At 46.5% G+C, this 23833-nt stretch overlaps 1 protein-coding gene and 1 pseudogene across 1 annotated transcript in view; one reads left to right on the forward strand and one right to left on the reverse strand.

The window, feature by feature from the left end:
- LOC135912225 (cofilin/actin-depolymerizing factor homolog) overlaps positions 1–15067 on the reverse strand; it is a 31367-nt gene extending 16300 nt beyond the window's left edge. The window contains exons 1-2 of the mRNA XM_070526965.1: positions 14910–15067; positions 4925–5190 (exon numbers count right to left, since the gene is read on the reverse strand). Of these exons, the coding sequence (XP_070383066.1) occupies positions 4925–5190; positions 14910–14912 (269 nt within the window). The 5' untranslated portion in view covers positions 14913–15067. The remainder of the gene's footprint in view (positions 1–4924; positions 5191–14909) is intronic.
- Positions 15068–19437: 4370 nt separating this feature from the next.
- Positions 19438–19614, forward strand: LOC135912269 (U2 spliceosomal RNA; annotated as a pseudogene).
- The last annotated feature ends 4219 nt before the right edge of the window (positions 19615–23833 follow it).

A 23833-nucleotide genomic window follows, 5' to 3' on the forward strand; every position in this document is an offset into this window, starting at 1 on the left:
CTAAATTAAGAAAGAAAAGGACCGAGTTTGCTTGCATCGGAGCGGTGGCGCCATCTGTCACCGCTATATGATTGGACGCGCCTTTGGCCACGCGGCACTGGAGTGTAAATTCACGGGGCTATTACCAAGGTCGATCCAAATAGGTCGCGAAGCTTCGGGCGAAAAGCGGTTCAGTACAGATTGTCACCGACATCAACATGGGGGGTTATGGGAGCAGCGATTGAAGCGCGACTATGTTTGGAGGGAACAAACATTGGGAAAGAAAAACGCGTCTTTTAATTCAAACGAGACACAGCTAGATTCATTCAACGAAAATAAAATTCCTAGTCAATTTTATATATTCGTGATGAGTTAAGAAAATACGTTTAATTTTATTATTATTAATAAATGCATTTCTTTTCAGCGCCCATCGGTACAGGGGGCGTTGACGCCACTATCGCTCGCAGTGCAATGCACGTCTTGAAATGGACAGAAAGGCGCACTCGTATCACCTGTTGAAATACGCCCCCCTCACAATTTGTGCTTTCTTGCTTGTCGAAGTTTGTCTGAATTTGGTGACGCGGGTAGCTTCACTGCTTCTTAATCTGTTCAGTCAAAAGTAGTGAGTTACGACCGCCAGATAATTGTGTGGTTATTTTCGTGCGACTGCGCTGGCCGACGGGCTTGGCATCCGACAATAGGATCAGCACTCTACACCTAAAGCTTTCGTCGGCCTCCAAAGAAAGTATGTTCCATATGTTCTGTGCAGGGATGCGATTTCTACAACCGTACGGCTGGCCTTTTCCTGCATCGCTTTCCACGTTGAAAGCTCGAAACGCCCATCAAGTCGAATGGCGGGGCATTTGAATATATAGCTCCAAAGGAAGAACAACAAAACAAATTTCGCGCTTTCGAAAACAAAATGACGTCACTTCTGCTTTTAACGGACATGGCGTCACGTTATTTTTTCTTCCGCCGGAAGTGTTCCCACCACATACAGATGGCGCTTAGCCCCATGAACCGGCGATGGACCGCCATGTTTTGAACGTATGGGCTCCTATGGAAGCTTCGCTACCAGCAGTGGCGTAGCCAGAAATTTTGTTCGGGGGAGCTATATACGCCACTGGCCCCATGTGTGTGTATATATATATATATATATATATATATATATATATATATATATATATATATATATATATATATATATATATATACATGGGGCCAGTGGCGTAGCCAGAAATTTTGTTGGAGGAAGCTGTAGCTCGTGTGCTCCTATTTAAATACATGTAGAAGGGGAATTAGTTTTTCCCTGCAATCACTTCACCAAATTTGAGGAGGTTTGTTGCATTTAAAAGAAAAAGTTTAATTCTAGTGACTACTGGTTTCGGATTTTTCATTTGGGTGGTCAATTATTTCATTTAAGTCACAACAATAAAATATGTATTTTTTCATAAAAGAATATACTCGTATGTGCCAAAAATTTTGCCCAAAATAACTGATATCGATGCTTCCATATTTTTGTCTATTTATTAAACAAAAAAATATCACACGAACTTTAGCGCTATATCAGTTCGAAACCAGGAAAGCAGTGCATGCCGCTGATATGAAAAATTAAAAGGCAATGAACTCAACAAGTTGAGGACAAATATGTTAATGAAACTTTGTCATTCAAGAACCGTGCTTGCATTCTTGTATATATGCAATGGCCAGTGAAAAATCTCAATGACGCTGTAATTTGTTTTAAAGTATTACGCAGGAGCAGCTGTCACCGGTCGTGTATCGTGAGTAATTGCACCGAAATTATAGCCGCAACAGAGGGCATGTATAAAAAGCAGGAATTCTGCAAGATATACGAGGGCAAGTCAAATGAATGTGAGCCAACAACGGGGTACTTCATTGAAAAGTAGTCTTCATGACAATTTAGACATTTGTCCCATTGACTAAAGAGTCGCGTGATTCCCGTCTTATAAAACTCCTTGGGTTGCTGCTTCAAAAAGTCTGTATCTGGTTCCCTTGAGCTGTTTTTTCGGTTGCCCCAAAATGTAGAAGTCGCAAGGTGACAGGTCTGAGGTGTATGGCGGAGGCTGCAGCGTTTCCCACTTGAAATTTGCCAGTTTTGTATTAACCACATCAGCGATGTGGGGAAGGGCATTGTCGTGGAACAAGATGACCCCATTCGTCAATTTTCCACGTTGTTCGTTCTTGATTGCGACACGCTGCCGTTCTGGCGTTTCACAATAGCGGAAACAATTGATAGCCTCTCAAGATTTAGCAAATTATATCAGTAATGGACCCTGACGACCGAAAAAAAAATGCAACAACACATTTCCAGTGGAAATGATGGCCTTTGCGTTCTTTGGGCGTGGTAAATTCGAATGTTTCCACTGTAAGCTTTGCCGTCGTGTTTCAGGCTCGTAGTAGTGGCACCAAGGTTCGTCCCCGATCACAATTGCAAACAAGAAGTCGCCATGCTCATTGTGATACCCGATCAGATGAGTCAAGGCAGCGCGAAGCTTCTTCGTCTTCTCGCGATGGATAAAAATCTTGGGGATCCATTGCGCACCAAAGAGCCGATAACCGAGAAGCTCATGAATTATGGCGTGAAGCGAACCGTGACTGATGTTCAGACGGTCTGCCAGTTCATCGATGCTTATCCTCCGTTCTTGTTTCATCAGCTCATGAACCTTTGAAATTGTGTGGGGGGTGATTGCACGATGGTTTTGGCCCGGTCTTGGAATGTCTTTACAACGTCCTTTAAACCGTTTGCTCCAACGCTTCACAGTGGTCAATGAAATGCCGTGTTCAACGTAAACGGCAGCCATACGGCGATTAATTTCTGTTTTGGAAACACCTTTAGCTGTTAAAAACTTCGCGACACCAAGCTGTTCAACTTTTGAAGTTTCCATTACGTGACGCAACCATATTCAACCCAGTGTATGAGAGCATTAAAGAACATTTATCTTCACACCAGCATGTCACTTTTTCAAATGAGACATGCCGTTCTCCTACGCGCATGCCTTGCAGATAATGAACCGAACCATTATTGCGCGGTTAGGGTAGGCTCACTTTCATTTGACTCGCCCTCGTACATTAGAAATGCAAAGATACAGTGGTATATACAAATGCGAAAATACGGCTTGATAAAGGACAAAAAGTGTCACTGGAAACAAAGTTCACTGCATGTGTACACAAAACCTCGCAACAAGATTTTTCAGTATACGTATAAGTCTCCAATGAGTCTATGTATCTAAGAAAAAGTAAATGTATATAATGCGTCAAACAAGGCAAATAAACATGTTGCACAATCATAGATTCACAGAATCCTAGATTCCGCCCCCATTCCATCCACTCCCCCCGATGTATTGCGCGCGACGGAAGGCGGCGCGCTTCCTCCTCGCTTTTCTCCTTTGCGCACACAAGACTGAGCCACCATCGTAGGCTCACCCATTCCACCTCCCCTCCTACGCTTTCACTCGCACATACAGCATCACCCTTGGACTTTATACGAAAAATGAGGGTGACGGCGACGGCAGGATTGCGCCTGGAGTGTCCATATAATTGCTTTCGCAATAATATAATAAACGTATACGGCAACTGAAGCGTCCCGTCGCCCATTACTTTCCGCAAAAGAAGTATCAAAATCGAACTTTCACCATGCGACAATTCGCTGCGCCGCAACAATGTATTTTTTTTCTGTGGGGCGGAGGCACCGAAATGAAAAAAAAAACGCATAGGAAGGTATGTTGGCCAGAATCGAATGCCCACATCGGGCACCTAATGGGGCTACGAAATTAATACCGAAGAAAACATGAGACGCTTGGCCCACTGAGAACCATACGCATACTGCTCAGTATCCTACACCGGCGAAACAAGACTTTCCGGGAAGGTTCCGCTCAAGGAACGCGGTGCAATCCTTCGAGTCCCCACAGCGATGGCGGCGAGCCACCATTCTTTTCTTTTTCTCGTCTGCTAGCCAGAAAGCTTCCAAAACTCTGTCAGGTGAAAATCCACTTGGCCAAAGCACACCGAGCGCCCACCGAAGCGCACCGCGTGGTGGTCGGGGCCATACGAGAAAAACATATGCGCTCTGGCTCGCTCTGGCAGCCCGCGGGTAGGGTAGCGAGAACAAAAAAAAAATTGAAGAGGCTCAATGTGTCCTCGGCGAATGAAAGTCAAAGTAGAAAAAATAAATAAGAACGTAGTTACTTTGGCTGGCTTTAGTGTCTTGACATGGATGTTCTGGCGTAGGTTAAAAAAATGTTGATATTTTTTATGTGACATGACGGCACAAATGAACCCCCCCCAACGCATCGTCTCATTGGACCTCGCTGCGTGTTTTGTCAACTCGTTGCTAGAGTGTTGATTGGCTTGTCTCGTTGTATGTTCCGATGTAAGACTTTAGAAAAGTCAATGGACTTTTGGCGTCAAATGTTTATAACAACATTAAACCCACAAAGTTCCGCAATTGAAAATTTAAAGCACAACTTTGGAAATGTCAATGCACGTTTCACATCAAGAGCTTATAAGATTTATACCCATAAAGTTTCGCAATTGATATCCATGCGCTCCATAGATTCCGTGGCCTCAGTGAGATGCCGCGGCGAGCCCGCTCACCATCAAAGCGCCCTTGAAACTTTGTACTCGGATGGCACTGCTTGGCGTTATGTGACTGCCGGTGTATGGGCGTTGCCACGAAATCCAGCCCGTGTTCGCAATCTTCGCGGTTAAATGTCTTTTCGAGCTTCAAAAAGACATTCTAGACAAAATCCAGAGTGATTTCCGGCGCCGGGGGTCGCTTTGGTCGGCGGTGCATGGACAGCACGAAAAAATTTCGGGGGGGGCTCAAGCCCCATAAGTCCCCCCCCCCCTGGCTACGCCCCTGGCTACCAGGTATATTTACCTTGCTATTACCTCGCAGATATAGGCTCATGCATGGCGTTCTCACCAGGTAATGAAGATTGCAGCTTCCCTGGCGATCCCGCTGTCGGCTGTGTAGGCGTAGTCGAATACGAACCAGCGGCACTCGTCCGCGTAGCTCTGTCGCACCTTCTCCAGAAAGTCCGCATAGGTGGCCGAGCGTTCCCCCGTAGCCTCCACATCAATGACTTCTCCGTCCTTTAAGTGGTAGACGATGTAACGGTGCTTCTTGTCCTCTTTCAAAGCCTTGTACTCCGCCTTGGCCTCATCGGACACTCGCACGGCAGCAAAAGACTGCATCGAGAAGAGACTGCTCGTGAAAGCCTCAGAGTGTACGTCATGCCTATTATTTAAAATGTGACGTGCCTCGTTTTTTTTTTCTTTCTCGGGTGACATTCATATTAGGCTTCCATTCATCAGCTTACAAGAAAGCTGACATGTATAGTTGTTCAGACGTGTTGGAAGGCCAGGGGGTGCTATTCTATATGAGCATTGAAAAAATTTCGCCATGTAGAATTTCCAGATGTTTGCATTTTGAGCAGCCAATCAGAGCGGCCGTGGCAGCCCTGGTGGTCTATCAGAACTGATTAATGACGCATGTGACGGTTGTGCAGATGGCAATTCTCTGGAATAGCACTTTAGGCAACAAAACTTCAATGGTGCGCTGAAAGTATGATTAGCAGTATATCGCTCAACAAAGGCCAACTGCAACCAAATTCGGGACCGCGTAGAAAGCCTATGTTTAAGGTATTCCAGGTATAAAGGAGACCTCTCTGCAAAATTTTACATTGGAAAGGCGCGTGAAAGTGACACGAAAAGCTCGCCGTAACAGCCGTTTTCGATACCAAAACTTGAAAAGAACAAGCCATCCCGATTACGGCAAGTTCGATCCAAATAGGTCGCGAAGCTTCGGGCGAAAAGCGGTCCAGAACGAATTGTCACCGACATCAGCAATGGTGCTTATGGAAGCAGCGATTGAAGTGCGACTGTGTTTGGAGGGAACAAACATTGGGAAACAAAAAAGCGTTTAATTCAAGTGAGACATAGTTATATTCGATCAACAAAAATAAAATTCCTGGTCAATTTTATATATTCGTGACGAGTTAAGAAAGTACAAGTTTCACTAATTTTATTATGAAGAAATAAATTTCAGCGCCCATCGTTACACAGGGGGCATTGAGGTCACTGTCACTCCCAATGCACCTCTTGAAATGTGCAGGAAGGCGCACCCGTAAAGTTCGCCTGTTGAAATACGCCACCCTCACAGGTTGTGCCGTTTTGATTGTCGAAGTCACCCGCGTCAGACAATTTGGTGACGCGGGTAGCTTCATCGCTTCTTAGCCTGTTCAGTCAAAAGTAGTGGGTGACGACCATCAGATAATTGTGTAGTTTTCGTGCGACTGCGCTGGCCGACGGGCTTGGCATCCGACGATAGCATCAGCACTCTACACCTAAACTTTTCGTCGGCCTACAAAGAAAGTACTATGTTCTTTGCAGGGGTGCGGTTTCGACAACCGTACGGCTGGCGTTTTCCTGCATCGCTTTCCGCGCTGAAAGCTCCAAACGCCCATCAAGTCGAATGGCGGGCACTTGAATATATAGCTCTAAAAGCGGGCCAACAAAACAAATTTCGCGCCTTCGAAAACAAGATGCCGTAATTTTTGTTTTTAATGAATATGGCGTCACATTATTTTTTTTTTCCGCCGGAAGTGTTCCCTCCATACATAGATGACACTAAGCCCCTTGAGCCGCTAATGACTCTATAAACCGCCGATGAACCGTCATGTTTTGAACGTGTGGGTTCCTATGGAAGCTTCGCTACTGGGTATTGATTACTTCGCTACCTTGATTACTGCTCGCCGGAATTGACGCATGACCTAGAACGCGCGGTTCCTCGGCATGACGTCTGAGATTGGCGACTCCTACTAAAGCGCCCCCTAGTGGCCCTAGCCGAGATTCGAGAAACAGCTTATCCAGGTTCAAGCGTGAAGCGAAAGAGGACCTCTTATCACGGCATATGCGCTCAATGTGTCGTAGTTCTCAAATCGTCGTGATGCCGCCGCGCACAAGCCCGGAAAGGAAAAGAAATACGGATTTCGAAAGACTCGTGAACCATTATGCGTGTCATCGCGGCAATGCATGATTTCACCTTTTCGCGAAAGAAACTGACGGTGAGCGGCTTCGATAAATGCGCGTTGGGGAAAGGTGACGACTGATGCTATACCAGTTTCTTCGAAACACTTCACTCGGGACTTATTTCTTCCCGGTGAACCGAACGTTGCTTTGAATAAATTGCTGGCATTTCATATCGCGGAGTGCGCATCGTTTAGGCAGGCGCTTTGACAAATTATAGTCATCATCATCATCAGCCTGGTTACGCCCACTGCAGGGCACAGGCCTCTCCCATACTTCTCCAACAACCCCGGTCATGTACTAATTGTGGCCATGTCATCCCTGCAAACTTCTTAATCTCATCCGCCCACCTAACGTTCTGCCGCGCCCTGCTACGCTTCCCTTCCCTTGGAATCCAGTCCGTAACCCTTAATGACCATCGGTTATCTTCCCTCCTCATTACATGTCCTGCCCATGCCCATTTCTTTTTCTTGATTTCAACTAAGATGTCATTACCTCGTGTTTGTTCCCTCCCCCAATCTGTTCTTTTCTTATCCCTTAACGTTACACCCATCATTCTTCTTTTCATAGCTCGTTGCGTCGTCCTCAATTTATGTAGAACCCTTTTCGTAAGCCTCCAGGTTTCTGCCCCGTGGGTGAGTACTGGTAAAACACAGCTGTTATACACTTTTCTTTTGATGGATAATGGCAACCTGCTGTTCATGATCTGAGAATGCCTGCCAAACGCGCCCCAGCCCATTCTTATTCTCCTGATTATTTCCGTCTCATGATCCGGATCCGCCGTCACTACCTGCCCTAAGTAAGTGTATTCCCTTACAACTTCTAGTGTCTCGCTACCTATTGCAAATTGCCGTTCTCTTCCGAGACTATTAAACATTACTTTAGTTTTCTGCAGAATAATTTTTAAACCCACTCTTCTGCTTTGCCTCTCCAGGTCAGTTAGCATGCATTGCAATTGGTCCCCTGAGTTACTAAGCAAGGCAATATCATCAGCGAATCGCAAGTTACTAAGGTATTCTCCATTAACTTTTATCCCCGATTCTTCCCAATCCAGGTCTCTGAATACCTCCTGTAAACACGCTGTGAATAGCATTGGAGAGATCGTATCTCCCTGCCTGACGCCTTTCTTTATTGGGATTTTGTTGCTTTCTTTATGGAGGACTACGGTGACTGTGGAGCTGCTATAGATATATTTCAGTATTTTTACATACGGCTCGTCTACACCCTGGTTCCGTAATGCCTCCATGACTGCTGAGGCTTCGACAGAATCAAATGCTTTCTCGTAACCAATGAAAGCTATATATAAGGGTTGGTTATATTCCTCACATTTCCCTATCACCTGATTGATAGTGTGAATATGGTCTATTGTTGAGTAGCCTTTACGGAATCCTGCCTGGTCCTTTGATTGACAGAAGTCTAAGTTGTTCCTGATTCTATTTGCGATTACCTTAGTAAATACTTTGCAGGCAACGGACAGTAAGCTGATCGGTCTATAATTTTTCAAGTCTTTGGCGTCCCCTTTCTCATGGATTACGATTATGTTAGCGTTCTTCCAAGATACCGGTACGCTCGAGGTCATGAGGCATTGCGTATACAGGGTGGCCAGTTTCCCTAGAACAATCTGTCCACCATCCTTCAACAAATCTGCTGTTACCTGATCCTCCCCAGCTGCCTTCCCCCTTTGCATATCTCCCAAGGTTTTCTTTACTTCTTCCGGCGTTACCTGTGGGATTTCGATTCCTCTAGACAATTTTATCTTCCATTATCGTCGTGGGTGCCACTGGTACTGTATAAATCTCTATAGAACTCCTCAGCCACTTGAACTATCTCACCCATATTGGTAACGATATTGCCGGATTTGTCTTTTAACACATATATCTGATTCTTGCCAATTCCTAGTTTCTTCTTCACTGCTTTTAGCCTTCCTCCGTTCCTGAGAGCATGTTCAATTCTATCCATATTATAGTTCCTTATGTCACTTATCTTACGCTTGTTGATTAACTTCGAAAGTTCTGCCAGTTCTATTCTAGCTGTAGGGTTAGTGGCTTTCATACATTGGCGTTTCTTGATCAGATCTTTAGTCTCCTGCGATAGTTTACTGGTATTCTGCCTAATGGACTTACCACCGACTTCCATTGCACACTCCTTAATGATGCCCACAAAATTGTTGTTCTTATCTTCAACACTAAGGTCCTCTTCCTGAGTTAAAGCCGAATACCTGTTCTGAAGCTTGATCTGGAATTCCTATATTTTCCCTCTTACCGCTAAGTCATTGATCGGCTTCTTATGTACCAGTTTCTTCCGTTCCCTCCTCAGGTCTAGGCTAATTCGAGTTCTTACCATCCTGTGGTCACGGCAGCACACCTTGCCGGCACGTCCACATCTTGTATGATGCCATGGTTAGCGCATAGTATTAAGTCTATTTCATTTCTAGTCTCGCCGTTCGGGCTCCTCCACGTCCACTTTCGCCTATCCCGCTTGTGGAAGAAGGTATTCATTATCCGCATTTTATTCTGTTCCGCAAACTCTACTAATAACTCTCCCCTGCTATTCTATAGTGCCTGTGCCATATTCCCCCACTGCCTTGTCTCCAGGCTGCTTCTTGCCTACCTTGGCATTAAAGTCTCCCATTAGTATAGTGCATTTTGTTTTCACTCTACCCATCGCCGATTCCACGTCTTCATAGAAGCTTTCGACTTCCTGGTCATCATGACTGGATGTAGGGGCGTAGACCTGTACAACCTTCATTTTGTACCTCTTATTAAGTTTCACAACAAAACCTGCCAACCTCCTATATGACAAATTATAGTGATGTACGTTTAAGCTCCGTTTTGTTTTATTCCTTCATAGCTTTCTGCCTCAGCATTAGTGGTGCTAATGCTTTAAGCAGCGGGAATATTCTCGCTAATGTACTTTTTTCTACAGGCGCGGTAGCAGCAATGATAACTGCCTCGGAAGATCAGAAGTTGATCTGACATGTTATGCCGCAAGGCGACATTTCGTTTTCATAGCATGCTATAGTTTAGTGGTGCAAGCAGATCAACTCGCAAGCAAATCAACTGACAACTCAAATCTTCGAGTGAGAAGACAGCAAGAAATTTGGAAGACAACAGGAAGCAGCGCTCGGTCCAGCTTTCGAGCGTTCGACCTGCGCACAGTGCCGATGCTGTGCTTTCCGGCACTGTGCACATACGTAAATTCCATTACAGTTAGTTCAGGATCGTTTCCAAGTGACGCATTTACGCTAATAGGAGAGACTGTGCCCATAAGAGAACCTTCGCTAAATTTTGGAAACCCGTTGGAAGAAACTCAACGTGGTCCGATTGGTTGCTTTCGCTTCTTGCGTTTCACTTCGGTTTGAGAATAGAGACTTTTAGCTTGTACGCTATTCCGGTAAACGGGAGCGGTTAGGGCGGATTACCGGATGGTCGGGGCGTAAACGTGAGCGGCCGGAGCGGTGAAGCCGCCTGGTGTTGTAGAGCTCAACCAGAAAAACGCATAGCTAAAACTGCAGTAACTCACCATATCCTGCTTCGCCACTCGCGCAAATTTTTGGCAGCGGCGTAATTGTGAACACCATTACGCCACTGTCGAAAATTTACGCCAGCAGCTAAGCAGAATACAGTAATTAGCTCTGTGTTTGTGTGGTTGAGCTTTGCGCCACCAGCTGGCGCCACCAATCTGGCCGCTCACGTTGACGCCCCCGCTAAACCGGAAAACCGCCCGCGCTTGCCCGAATACCGGACACGCTAAAATTCTCTAATTTCTACGGGCGGCGTGTGTCTGCTGTGTTCGCGAGCCCGAGCCCTCCACCTCCAACACTGTGCACTGCAGGCATAAGCAATTAGGCACCAGTCATCGGACGCAGCTAACCATAGAAAGAAAGGTGCGGCCCGACTTACAAACGGAACTCTCGTTTGTTTATATCCAGACACACACTGACCAGGCAACGTTACAGCCTTCAGCCTCAGTGCAGAATATCCGCATTTAGCTTGCGAAAGCAAGACAGACGTCACTGGCTATATATTGCGAGATGCTATATGCGATATGCTACAACACGAGTCTCGGTGCGGAGTTGCCTACGAAGATCGAAAACATTCGAGGATCATACCTGCCAGTGAAGCAACGCCACGAAAAAGTGCTTGCACCTTTCGGAGCCTGGCCCGCTACAACAAATACTTTCCTTTTTCTAAACATCCGGCTCGTTTGAAAGGCTATTTGCGATTAAAAAAAATCTAAATCTAATGTGGCTTGCTGGGCATTGGAACACTAATGCATTCCGATGGACACTTTGAAAATATCTCGGAACCGGTGGAACTCAGTGGCTATAATTCGTAGATTGACATATGTGGCGTAAAGTGGTTAATTTAAAAAGTTGATCAGCGTGATTACGTTAGTTATCCAACTGAACATCTTGATTTCTCGTAGAAGGAATGGCCGCCTCATCGAGTAATTTATATCTGGGGTTAGAATTGTGCTATCTGCTATAATCAACCCTTTTAAAAATTGGTGCAGCTAAAAAAAAAGACACCCTGTGTGCTATCACACCTAGGAAACACGTCTGACAACGAAGAAACTATGTAACGGCGGTGCTTGAGTAGCGCACGAAAGCAGGAAAGGAATGTCAGGGACGAGTAAAAAGCGCTCTTTACTCGTCCTTGTCCTTCCTTTACCACTTTCGTGCGCTACGCAAACAACGCCGTTGTGAACCGCGACCAACTGGCCCAAGCCTCTACCCTAAAAAGACCATGCAAGGCCTGCTTTATGGAAATGGCCTGCCGAGGTGAACTCTGGGGCATCTACCTCCCCACTTTTTTTTCTCCCATAACATTTACCGTACGCTTCCAGACTAGACTTTTCGTGAACGTTGCTTTGCCAAGAAGACAATTGTCACGATTTAGACAAGAGGGTGATGCGTTCTCTTGCTGTGCATATCGATGTACTATATACACGAGAATCAGGCACGTACCCAGGATTTTTTTTCGGGGGGGGCCCACCACCTTCATCATCATCATCGTCATCGTCGTTGTCATGACCATCATCATCAGCCTGTTTTAAGTCCACTGCAGAACGAAGGCCTCTCCCTGCGATCTCCAATTACCCCTGTCCTGCGCCAACCGATTCCGACTAGCGCCCGCGAATTTCCTAATTTCATCGCTCCACCTAGTCTTTTGTCATCCTCGATTGCGTTTTCCTTCTCTTGGTACCCATTCTGCAACCCTAAGGGTCCAACGGTTATCTAACCAGCGCATTACATGACCTGCCCAGCTCCATTTTTTTCTCTTGATGTCAGTTAGAATATCGTCTATAACCGTTTGCTCTCTGATCCAAACAACTGTCTTTCTGTATCTTAATGTTATGCCTAGCAATCTTCGTTCCATCGCTCTTTGCGTGGTCCTTGCTCTCAAACATCTTTGTCAGTCTCCGACTCTCTTCCCCATATGTCAGCATTGGCAAAATGCACTGATTGCACACCTTACTTTTCAATGATAATGGCAAGCTTCCAGTCAGGTGCTGGCAATGTCTGCCGTATGCGATCCAACCCATTTTCATTCTTCTGTTAATTTCCTTCTCATAATCAGGGTTCCCTGTGATTAATTGACCTAGGTAAGCGTGCTCCTTCACAGTCTCTAGAGGCCCACTGGTGATCCTGATCTCTTGTTCCTTTGTCCGGCTATTTATCATTATCTTTATCTTCTGCATATTAATATTCAACCCCACTCTTACACTCTCTCTGTTAAGGTCTCCAATGATTTGTTGTAACTCGTCTGCATTGTTGTTGAATAGAACAATGTCATCGGCAAACCGAAGGTTGCTGAAATATTTGCCGTCGATCTTTACTCCTACGCCTTCCCAGCTTAATAGCTTGAATGTTCTAAGCAAGCAGTGAATAGCTTTGGAGAAATTGTGTCTCCCTGTCTGACCCCTTTCTCTATAGGTATCTCCCTGCTTTTCTTGTGTAGAATTAAGGTAGCTGTAGAACCTCTGTAGATATTCTTACGCGAAAGACGAGTCAGTAAGACGAGAAACTATTTATAGGTTATATTTACAACAACGCTTGCAGCGCTGACCGGTTAGATTCACAGCGCGAGCCCAGTTCGTTCTTCCTCCTCTTTTCCGGAGTGATGGCGCCCACGCGCCTCGTTCAAACAAATACCACACGCATGTAGCAATATTACTCCACCAGTTAATCACAGAAGGAAACAAAATCATCGTCATGCGGCCTTATCAAAATGGCGTCGTGCTTGATAGCTCCTGATCGTCCGCTGTTCTTTAAGAGTCTTTCCATCGGCGGAAGCAATGAGGTGTGCAACAGACATGGTCAAAGTGTACGGAGTCTGAGTATATTTCACTCTTCAAAAGTCTGCAGTACAGTTCTTTTCATTGCTGAGCCGATTTACTCATGAAACTTCACTGCCAACTGAAGTGAAGCTTGACAATAAATAGCTGCAGCGAAGCAAGCATTTCAGTTCAATAAAGAATTAGGCTTTTGTCATTCCACTGTAATAGGCGAGAGAAAATGTGTAAAATTAAGCGCTAATAATTTTACCTTTTTGTGGTTACCGCCTTATTTGGGTAACAGGAAAAGTTTGAAGTACGGATTATTTGCAGCCTCGTGGAGGAACAGTGGCTGGTTGTAATGAGGGCGCGGGCGAGGCTTCACCGTAGACTTAAGTTGTCTCCGACTATAGTAGCATTTTTTGTATTAGCTCTGGAAGAATTATAGCGAAATATATATTTGCGGAACATTCACAGTTCTTTTGGATTCCTCGTTTACTGCTCCAAGTGCGAAAATGACTCGTGTTGTTATTTGGCAAGTTGCGTACCGCTGTGTTGCCGCCAGTCCCATACAACCGCGTAGAGCGCAGGATACTGCGATTGTAGACGTACTGCGCCCACCGCGAAGGGTTAGAAAAACACCCACATAAGCACAATACAGAAGTTCCTACGTGAGGCGGTTCGACCGATAACTGTAGAAACGTCATTCAAAACACGTAATTGTTCTCCGCTTCCGGCGGCGTTTTCTCTACTTCTTTTTTAAATAAAAAGATGTTGATCCATAAATATTTTCGTAAGCAACGGTTATATTTGTTAGATTTGTTGTTAAATTCGCTTTTCCTTGCAGTTTGGTTGTTGCCTTGGCTCTCTCCCTTAGTAGATCGCTTGATTTCTCAACTCCTTGCTATTTTTGTTTCCGGTTGCCAATATTGAACGAAAAGTGCTATACAATTAGGAAAAAACCAGATGAGGTAACGGGCGACAGTCATCTTGATTATGGGTGTAAGGGTTATTGCAGGTTTTCGTGATGGACGCTGTTTCACATTATTTTATTTCCCACCTTATCTCACCCATATCACGTGTATATGATTCCGGGCATCTGCCAGCGTCGCGGCGAGCTGTAATTCAAGGAAATAATGAATCAAAAGGAAAAGTTAAACGGAATTGGCGTTTTCTCCGCCCGCAACAGCTGACTAACAGCCGCATCCCTTTCGTGGTCCCAGGATGAGCCTAAACAAAGAAGGTTGAACTAACAAAAGCAACAGCTGTGCGCGTGACAGTTGAATGGATGGTGACAAATGAACGCATCTCGAGTTAATCTCGCGGGCGCCGAATCTATGAGAAAACTGGCCTTCACATCCCAAGAGATGCTGATAACTACCGCCGTCCAAAAGGAGTGAAGAAGGCAGCATAATGCTGACCGATGAATAGCTGCCAAGTCTCAACATTGATCTGGCAGCGCTTTAGGAATGTGTGAGGAGTGGTGGCGTGGGTGGGGAGGGGGGGGGGGTATGCCATCTGATTTCGGGGGAGGCCCGGGCCCCCCCGGCCCCCCCCCCCCCCCCTGGGTACGTGCCTGACGAGAATACTGCGTCACTTACCATGGTGCGGTTGAAGCTTGCACGTGACGAAAGTTCCCGGCTGTTCTGCGCGCACTGCGTGTCTCGTGAGCTCGACTTGAAAGTGCCGCGGGTCGACGTGGTTAGGCATATATACCCCGACAAGAGCGGGCATTCCACCAGCGGCTCTTGCAAGAGTGTTCACGTGGGTGGCGGCGCCGCGTCTTGTTGGCTTTGCCCAAAGATACCCGGATAAGTTGTGTTTTCGCATGTCTGCACGTCCGCCGCTGCGACTCTCGCGTTTCGAAGATGTAAGGAGGACATCCCGCGCCGGCCGACGCGCCTCGTTTGCACGCTTGCCTCGTGATCGCTGGGAGAATGGCGATGCTATAGGCGCGCAGCGATGGGGGCCTCGAATACGCAAGCGTGCGGTGCGTATTCTTTCTTTCTTTCCTGTACATTTCGCCACCGCGCGTAGCGGCAAGAAAGAAAAGAAGAAGGACGTCTGGACTTGTGGCGGTGTCGAGAACTCACTGAAAGAAAATGCAGCATTGCGACGAGTTGGAATCTATTTACAGCGAAGCTTTAATTGTGCGTTGCATAAAGGGTTGACACACGAGGGCACGCACACACACACACACACACACACACACACACACACACACACACACACACACACACACACACACACACACACACACACACACACACACACACACACACACACACACACACACACACACACACACACACACACACACACACACACACACACACACGCAGGCACACGCAGACACAAGCGCCGACGCACATAAATTATCCCAAGCCTCTTGTTAAGTGGAGTTGCTGACTACTAGCGAGTACGACGGACGCCTTGAACGCATCGTGGTTTCGGAGGCAGCACGCGCATACGTACGTAGCGCAATACGAATCCATTCTATCCGCAAAAGGCGTACTTTACTTCATCAGTACCGTGCAGCCGCGGAAGCGCGTAGGTGAGCTTTCTGGCTCGTTTTTTCATTCCCCCGAACGGCCGGCGCTGCCGCGGATGCGTGGAGGCGAGCGCCATCTGGTGGCGGTGCAAGGAACCCAGCGGCGCGCGCGGGGCGCTTGCGCTCCGCTGTGATTGGTTGGTTGTCATGTTCGGCAAGAGTACAGCCAGGCCGCAGCCACGGTAACGAAACCCGACGAGGTTAGTAAAGAAATGCTTCGCTTTTAAAATAATGGAGGTAGCAAAGAGAAGCAACCCCGAGTTACTCTTATCTCCGGTGGCGCAATTGTCTGCGTCTAGGCGCAAACCTGTTCACGACCTTTACGTTGACGCCTTGGCGCCGCGATGTATTTACTTCCCGGCAAATTTTCGGGAAGTCCTATGTATTTCTTTTTATGCTATGTGATACCTGTTGCAATTTTGTTTCTTTGATAGTACTTTTCTCAAAGCCCTTAATTAGAGTAGCACTAAAGAGAAACTCTTAAAATATTCACCGACGATTACGATACTCCCTAATGCGAAATTTGAGCTCTATACGCGTTTTCATATCGCGATATATTGGCTGGCGCGGACGATCTGTCTCCTGCGGCACGTTGCAAAAGATGCGAAGTGTGGCGCGACTGCCTCGCTGAAATCGGGAGATCGCCAGAGGCGGCGCGTGGGTGGTGCGTGGGCGCGATTTACAGCAGCCGCCCCAGACAGACCTCCGCTCACGCAACGCTTTGTTTCCACGCAGATGACGCGGGCTACCCTGGCGCCATCTCGTAGCCATCGTCGCCGCAAAGCTCGTACTGCGCGGCACTACGCTATTCTTGTCACGCTTTCACCATGCCCTTCTCCTCCACTTTGCTCCTCGCGCTCTCTCCGGTGTCTTTCATCACCCGCTGCCTTCCGCGTTCGCTTTCGTGCTTCGCTGTGTTATTCCATTCGGTTACGAGGGACAACGCCGACGCTTGTCGCATGAACGGGCGCCTAAGCGCTGCACCCTAAAGACGTTGCGAGTGATAAACCATCGTTTCAAAACTCTACTTTCGTGAGTTTCACGAAAAAAAACCAAGGCGAAGCTTCGATCTTAAAAATAAATCTTGGATCCCCGCCACGCGCTGTGGGAATAGCTTTAGGTGAGACATTCGTTTGTGTTCCTGCAAAGAACACGGTTGTTGTTTAGGGACCCATTGCAAGTATAAAGCACACGACCAAGTGACTAATCGGAGAGAGAGAGAAATAACGTTTATTTGCATCCGCAAAAAGAGCCCCGAGGAGGCAAGAGTCTTCCTGTCTCTTCGGCCTACTCCTCCCCTTTCAGCTGGCTGATGCTCCTTGGAGCTCAGCGGTGTCCAGGGCCATGCGGATGACTTCTCTTTGGTCATCTTCCTTCGAGCAGGTCATTAAAGTCTCCCAGGACTGTCTATCCCTATCTGGTTTATTGTATCTAGGACATGTCCATAGTATGTGGATCATGTCCGCCTTTGCCCCGCAGTGTTTGCAACTCATGTCCTCAATGCTATCGTGCCATCTCTTCAGAATGTAGGGGTTGCATATCACCCCCGCTTGGAGTTGCCTCCATGTTATCTCTTCTTGCTTACTTAGTTTCTTGTGCGCCTCTGGCAGTGTTTTCCTTCCCATTCTATAATAATTGAGAATTTCGCTGTAAGTGCTTATACCTTCCTCTTTTTGTAGGGGCTCCCTGGCTGTAGAGGCTGCATTGGTGGACCGGTAAATAAGCTCTCGGGCCAATGCATGCGCTTTCTCATTGCCGGGCAAGCCGTCGTGGGCAGGAGTCCATATAAGGTTCACTAATTCTTCTGGAATTGGACCTTTCTCCAATATGTTGAGCGCCTCTTTGGAGATTCTCCCTGCGGTATAATTCCTGATAGCTGTTTTGGAATCTGACACTATGATTTTCACCCCTTTTTGAGTCAAAGGTAGGGCTATGGCCACCTCCTCTGCAACCACCATACTGTTTTGCGGGGTACTGCAGCTCTTTGAGTTCTCACCGTTAGCCTGCGTCGTCACTGAGACAAAACCTGGTCTGCTTTCATATTCTGCTACATCCGTGTAGAACACCCCTTGCTGTTTATCTAGTGATTTTTGTAACGCTTTAACCCTGTCTTTCCTCCTGTCCTGGTGGTGACTGGGATGCATATTCTTCGATAGTGGTGGTATGCGTATCCTGTCTCTGATTTGTGACGGGATGGCTCCCGTGTTTCTTACTTTGTTGTTAGTTTTGTATCCTAGTTTCGCTAGAATTCTCAGACCACCTCTGCTTCGCATTAGTCTCTGTTGCTGGGAGACTAGTGTGGCTTCGATCAACTCTTCTAGGGTGTTTGAAATGCCCATGTTTAGTATCCTCTGCGTAGATGTGCATGGTGGCAGGTTTAGGGCTGTTTTAACTCCTTTCCTAATAAGGATTTCTATTTTGTTTTTCTCGCCCTTGTTAGATTAAGGTACGGTGTTGCGTATGTGATCTTGCTGATCGCGAAGGACTGTATTATCCTTAATAGGTTAGCCTCCCTCATGCCTGCCTTCTTGTTGGCGATTCTTCGGAGGAGTCGGCATGTTTGGCTTACGCTCATTTCAAGCTTTCTAATCGTTTCCGTATTTATTTCATTGTCCTGAATGTGCATCGGACACATTTTTACCGGAAAGCAGCTCGCTCAACACAAATACGGGGCGCTTGACCATGCATGTACTACGCATGACTACGATGGCACGAGGGCGAAAAAAATGACGACATTGGTATGACAACGATAGGTCGATTACAGTGGCGTCACAATGACGTAGTGACGACGATGTTATTACGACAATGAAATGACGGTAGTAAAATGACAGAATGAGGATGATGGAATGGCACGGCATGACGACAATGGGAAGTGAACGATGAAACGACCAAGGCGGCATAACGACTATATGACCACGACGGCATGTCTGCGACAGAATGAGGACGATGGAACTGCCACGACGACATTACGACACAATGACGACAGAGTAGAGGAGTGAGGACGGCTGAATGATCACGACGACATCACAACGAAAGATCTCAACCGAATATATATATATATATATATATATATATATATATATATATATATATATATATATATATATATATATATATATATATATATATATATATATATATATATATATATATTCGTCGAGATACCTACCGACCAAACAGCAGCAACCACGCGCCAACCCTAGGAGGGTAGGCACAGGAAGCATTTTTTTAGGATATCCGGTAATGCAGCAGCGTTGGTACGTGGGCGTCATCATGAATTTGATAGTATTCTTTTGTCGCATTTGGATGGTGATAGCGAGGTAAAAGTTGGCAAAACTTGCTTTGAAAAATCATGAGCCATTCCACTCTGCGAAGGCGGATGACACCTGACCAGCGAAGCCGTTTAGCACAAGACACAGATGTGACGCAGAATTTCGAAGAATGGTACGAACTCACCTATATACCGTGATTGTTTATTTACGTTCGCGTGGATGACGGGACCGCCACCCCGAGGAGCCGGAGGAAACGGGACACGCATGACGTTTCGACGGGACCACCACCACCACGGGCGAACGTATACACATGGCCGCGACGCGGGTCACTGTTCTTATCAGCTTAATATCTGATACGGGTTCTATTTGCAGCAAAATATATTAAACTTATTTTTTGCAAGTTGGCGGAGTGCTGGAAGCCTGCTTCACCTCCACCGCGGGCCGGCCCGGTGCTTCACTATCTCCGGGATCGGCCCGCGGTTTTTGCACACGCGTAACACGGAATACACGGAACCCTTGCCACAAACAGCTTCGCTGTAAAACACGGTACAAGGTATACCATTTTAAGACCTACGGTCTTTGGTCGCCAGACCTCTGATGACCGAACACCGCACGTTTTACGATTGTATCTTGCACCACGTTTTCTAAATCTCTTTCTTCCTCTAACCAACTTGGCTAACGTTAGCTGAGACACACGGTATAGATATACACGCGCTGTTACTCAAGCGGCCTGGTCGAGGTGCAAGGTGTCGCGCGCCAGCCTGCAATCCATGCGATCTTCACTTTTTATTGCGACAGCAATTATGCGGACGCCCCAGGCGGATTGGATCGGTCGCCGTTGGCGCGTCGGTGAACGCCAAGCTAAACTTACGCAATCCTTTTGATCCCCCTCTCTGTATGCACCGAGAAGCCAAGCGGCCGCTAGGTGGCGCCAGCTGCAAGCCCACATCTATGGACACCTCGCCCTCCTCTACGAGTTCCATCCCGCCGCATGCACTCAGCCTACGGAATACCCCTCATCACGTGAGTCTGCTGATATCCCATCCAACCCTCTGGCTCTCCCGTTCCTTCCCCCTCGCCGGAGACGCTGCCCTGCTCGCACACAGACGGCCCATGCCGCCTGGTTAAGCGGGCCAAGGCCAAGTGTCTTTGGCTTTGAAGTATGTTTTTCGCACTAAGCCGCTGTTCACCTCTTGTTCTGGCACCCGCAGGCACGTGCATATATCTTCGTGTGGGTTCCAGCAAAGCTTGTTTGGCGGTGTGATAGCTGATAAATCGTTAATAACACTATATATATATATATGAAAAGCTGATGCACGTACAGTCGACCACGAAAACTTAGAGACGACGGGATTTCAGAAAACTTTCAATTTCTGAGCAGCCTGTACCAGTGAGTGAGTGAAGAAACATTTATTGTAGGTCCGGCGAGGACGCGAACTCGTCGCGCACCCGGCTAGTCCCACGTCGGGACCGGCAGGTCTAGCCCACCGGCCCGGTCGCGGGCACGCCGGACAGCCTGTATCAGTAGTCAGTAAAACAAAACCGAACATCAGAATGTTGTTCACATTAATGGTAGAGGCTGTAAATGCCAATGCCGGACAGCCTGTATCAGTAGTCAGTAAAACAAAACCGAACATCAGAATGTTGTTCACATTAATGGTAGAGGCTGTAAATGCCAATGCCAGGCTGCGCAGATAGATAGATAGATAGATAGACGATAGATAGATAGATAGATAGATAGATAGATAGATAGATAGATAGATAGATAGATAGATAGATAGATAGATAGATAGATAGATAGATAGATAGATAGATAGATAGATAGATAGATAGATAGATAGATAGATAGATAGATAGATAGATAGATAGACTAATTACCATCATTTCCCGAAATTATGACTACCGTTTCTAGCGTAACTCAAATAAAGATTCACCTTTCACTTCAGCTGCTAAGTAATCGTCGTGACATAGCCCTTTTGTAATTATTTCATAAATACGCCCACCACGGTAACAAACGTTACCTACACCTAGAAACGTCATCGCACACGTCGCACAGATTATACAATCATCATAGCTTCACGCGCATCTATGGTAAAACAGAAGCATTTAACTGGTCTGCAATCCCACTTGCCATTCGGCTGTGGAACAACCTTCCCGACAACATAGTTGCGCACTCACTGAAGCACTCACTGAATTCGCTTAACCCTTGTTAACCATTAATATCACACTCACTGTTGTGTGTTATTGTTCCTGCCTTTTTCTTGAACTGTTATACGTTTGTTACAAACTTATAGAGTTCCTTTTTATTGTACTCATATGCAGCTTTATGTAGCTAATATGTTCCTCTGACTTTTAGGCTGTGCACTTGGCTGCTGTTTTCTTTTATTGTTGTTGTTACTAGATTTTATGTACTTGATTGTATGCCCCCTTACTCAATCCCCATGTATTGGCCTTGTAAGGTATTCGACAGACAGACAGACAGACAGACAGACAGACAGACAGACAGACAGACAGACAGACAGACAGACAGACAGACAGACGGACGGACGGACGGACGGACGGACGGACGGACGGACGGACGGACAGACAGACAGACAGACAGACGGACAGACGGACAGACAGACAGTAGCTTTTTCATAGATCTCGTGTTCCGTAAAATTTTGTGGTTCACCGTGCTTCTTACATAACAACACTGAACTCAATGGTGTGCAGTGCGACGTCGTCAGTTAAACAATCTCCACCATCAAGCACGCAAGCTTTGGAATATGCGTGGGGCGGTGGGTGGTTTCCTGTATCAAGCCGCGTCACCAAGCGCTCGATTAGCCGTATCTCTAAACAATCGATAAGAAGCTCTGCGCACTGGGAAAAAGGTCACTGACACTATACTGGTTTCTTCGAAACACTTCGCGCAGCACGACTTATTTCTTTCCGGAGGTTAGACTATTGCTTTCTTTTCTATACGTTTGAGAAATCACGCGGGCTTTCTAAATCGCGCGGTGTAATTTCGTTTAGGTAGGCGCTTTAATAAATTATAGTGATGTACGCTTAAGATTAATTTGCCTCTTTAATTTAGTTTTCTGCCACTGTGTTATAGTGTTACTAATAGTTTAACTTGCAGGAATATTCTCGCTAATGTACTTTTGTCCGCAGGCGCAGTAGCAACGTACAATAACTGGCTCGGAAGTTATGAAGTATAGATCATGGCATTCGTTAAACTTCCAGGCGACATATCGTTTTGACAAGATCGATGCTTTCGCTCTGCGGTGTTAGCAGAAGATCATGTTTTCTCATTTAACGTGGTGAGTTTTCAGTTAATTTGCCCTCAAGAAATTCAGGAGCAGTAGCCAAGAGCGTTCGACCTGCGCATCGCCCGCCATATAGTTTGCTTTCAAACTGTTCGGCGCAGCTAAATTATGTTAGAATTGGTTCCCCATCTCGTCTAGAAATCATGCACTTACACTCATACAAACGGCTTTACTCAATATCAACCTTGGTGAAATTTCGGGGACCTGTGGGAAGAAAGGCAATTTGGTCCGACTCGTTGTCATTCACGTTTCACGTTCGCACGTTTCACGGGGTTTGAGAACCCGCGACACTGACCGCTTGATCCCAAGCGGCACTGACCACGCAACTTAACAGTCCTTAGCCTCGTTTTATCAGCTGCTGACAGGACTATTGCCTATATACATTGTGCGAAGCTATGTGTGATATACTGCAACATTAGTCGTTGCGCGGAGTTACGTACAAGGTGTTTCAGCGAACACTTTCAAAAATATTTAAGTTACCTGTGGCAGATATCACAATTCGAGTTCATCAGCTGGTCTACTCGAAGCGGTGGGAAATACTTGCACAAATAATTGAGATGCAAAATTGACTAATTAATAAAAATTCGCTAATTGTATAAATTTTTAACTGATTAAATTATGGCCCATATTGCGATCTACAAATTCTAGCCGTGGAGTTCGCAAGGCGGATCCACTTGGAACGAATTTTCAATATATGACACCAGTTTCGAGATATAAATTCCCGAACTTTGTGCAGAAATGCATTGGCGTTCCAGTTAATTTGTTAACAAAACGTCGTTTCATGCACTGAAGCACACATGTAACCGCGGGACTCCTCAGTGACGACGTTGACGAATGGCTCGACAACTATAAGACCGCGCAATTTCGTGCAGTATCGGTGGACCGACACCCCAAAAAATTGACGCAGACCGCATTTTATCAGGCCGCGGTGTTGCGAAGACGTTGTATTTCAACGACGAAACCGACATAGGCGGATTGATCGACGTTTACCATCAAGCTGTGGCATATCTTAATAATATTTGGCGTTTTACGTGCCAAAACCACTTTCTGATTATGAGGCACGCCGTACTGGAGGACTCCGGAAATTTTGACCACCTGGGGTTCTTTAACGTGCACCTAAATCTAAGCACATGGGTGTTTTCGCATTTCGCCCCCATCGAAATGCGGCCGCCGTGGCCGGGATTCGATCCCGCGACCTCGTGCTCAGCAGCCCAACACCATAGCCACTGAGTAACCACGGCGGGTCGTGTGTGTGGCATATCTTCGATTCCTCGTTTGAGCGTGAAGAAGTCGCCAAACAGAAGCCGGACACGCGCCTCCAACTTCCGCACGAGTCTTACACCTCATGCATGGAGAATGTCTTGGCTCTGCGACAGCGTGCAAACCTTAGCGCGAGG

The sequence above is a fragment of the Dermacentor albipictus genome, chromosome 10 (assembly GCF_038994185.2).
Source record: "Dermacentor albipictus isolate Rhodes 1998 colony chromosome 10, USDA_Dalb.pri_finalv2, whole genome shotgun sequence".
Taxonomy (NCBI): Eukaryota; Metazoa; Arthropoda; class Arachnida; order Ixodida; family Ixodidae; genus Dermacentor; species Dermacentor albipictus.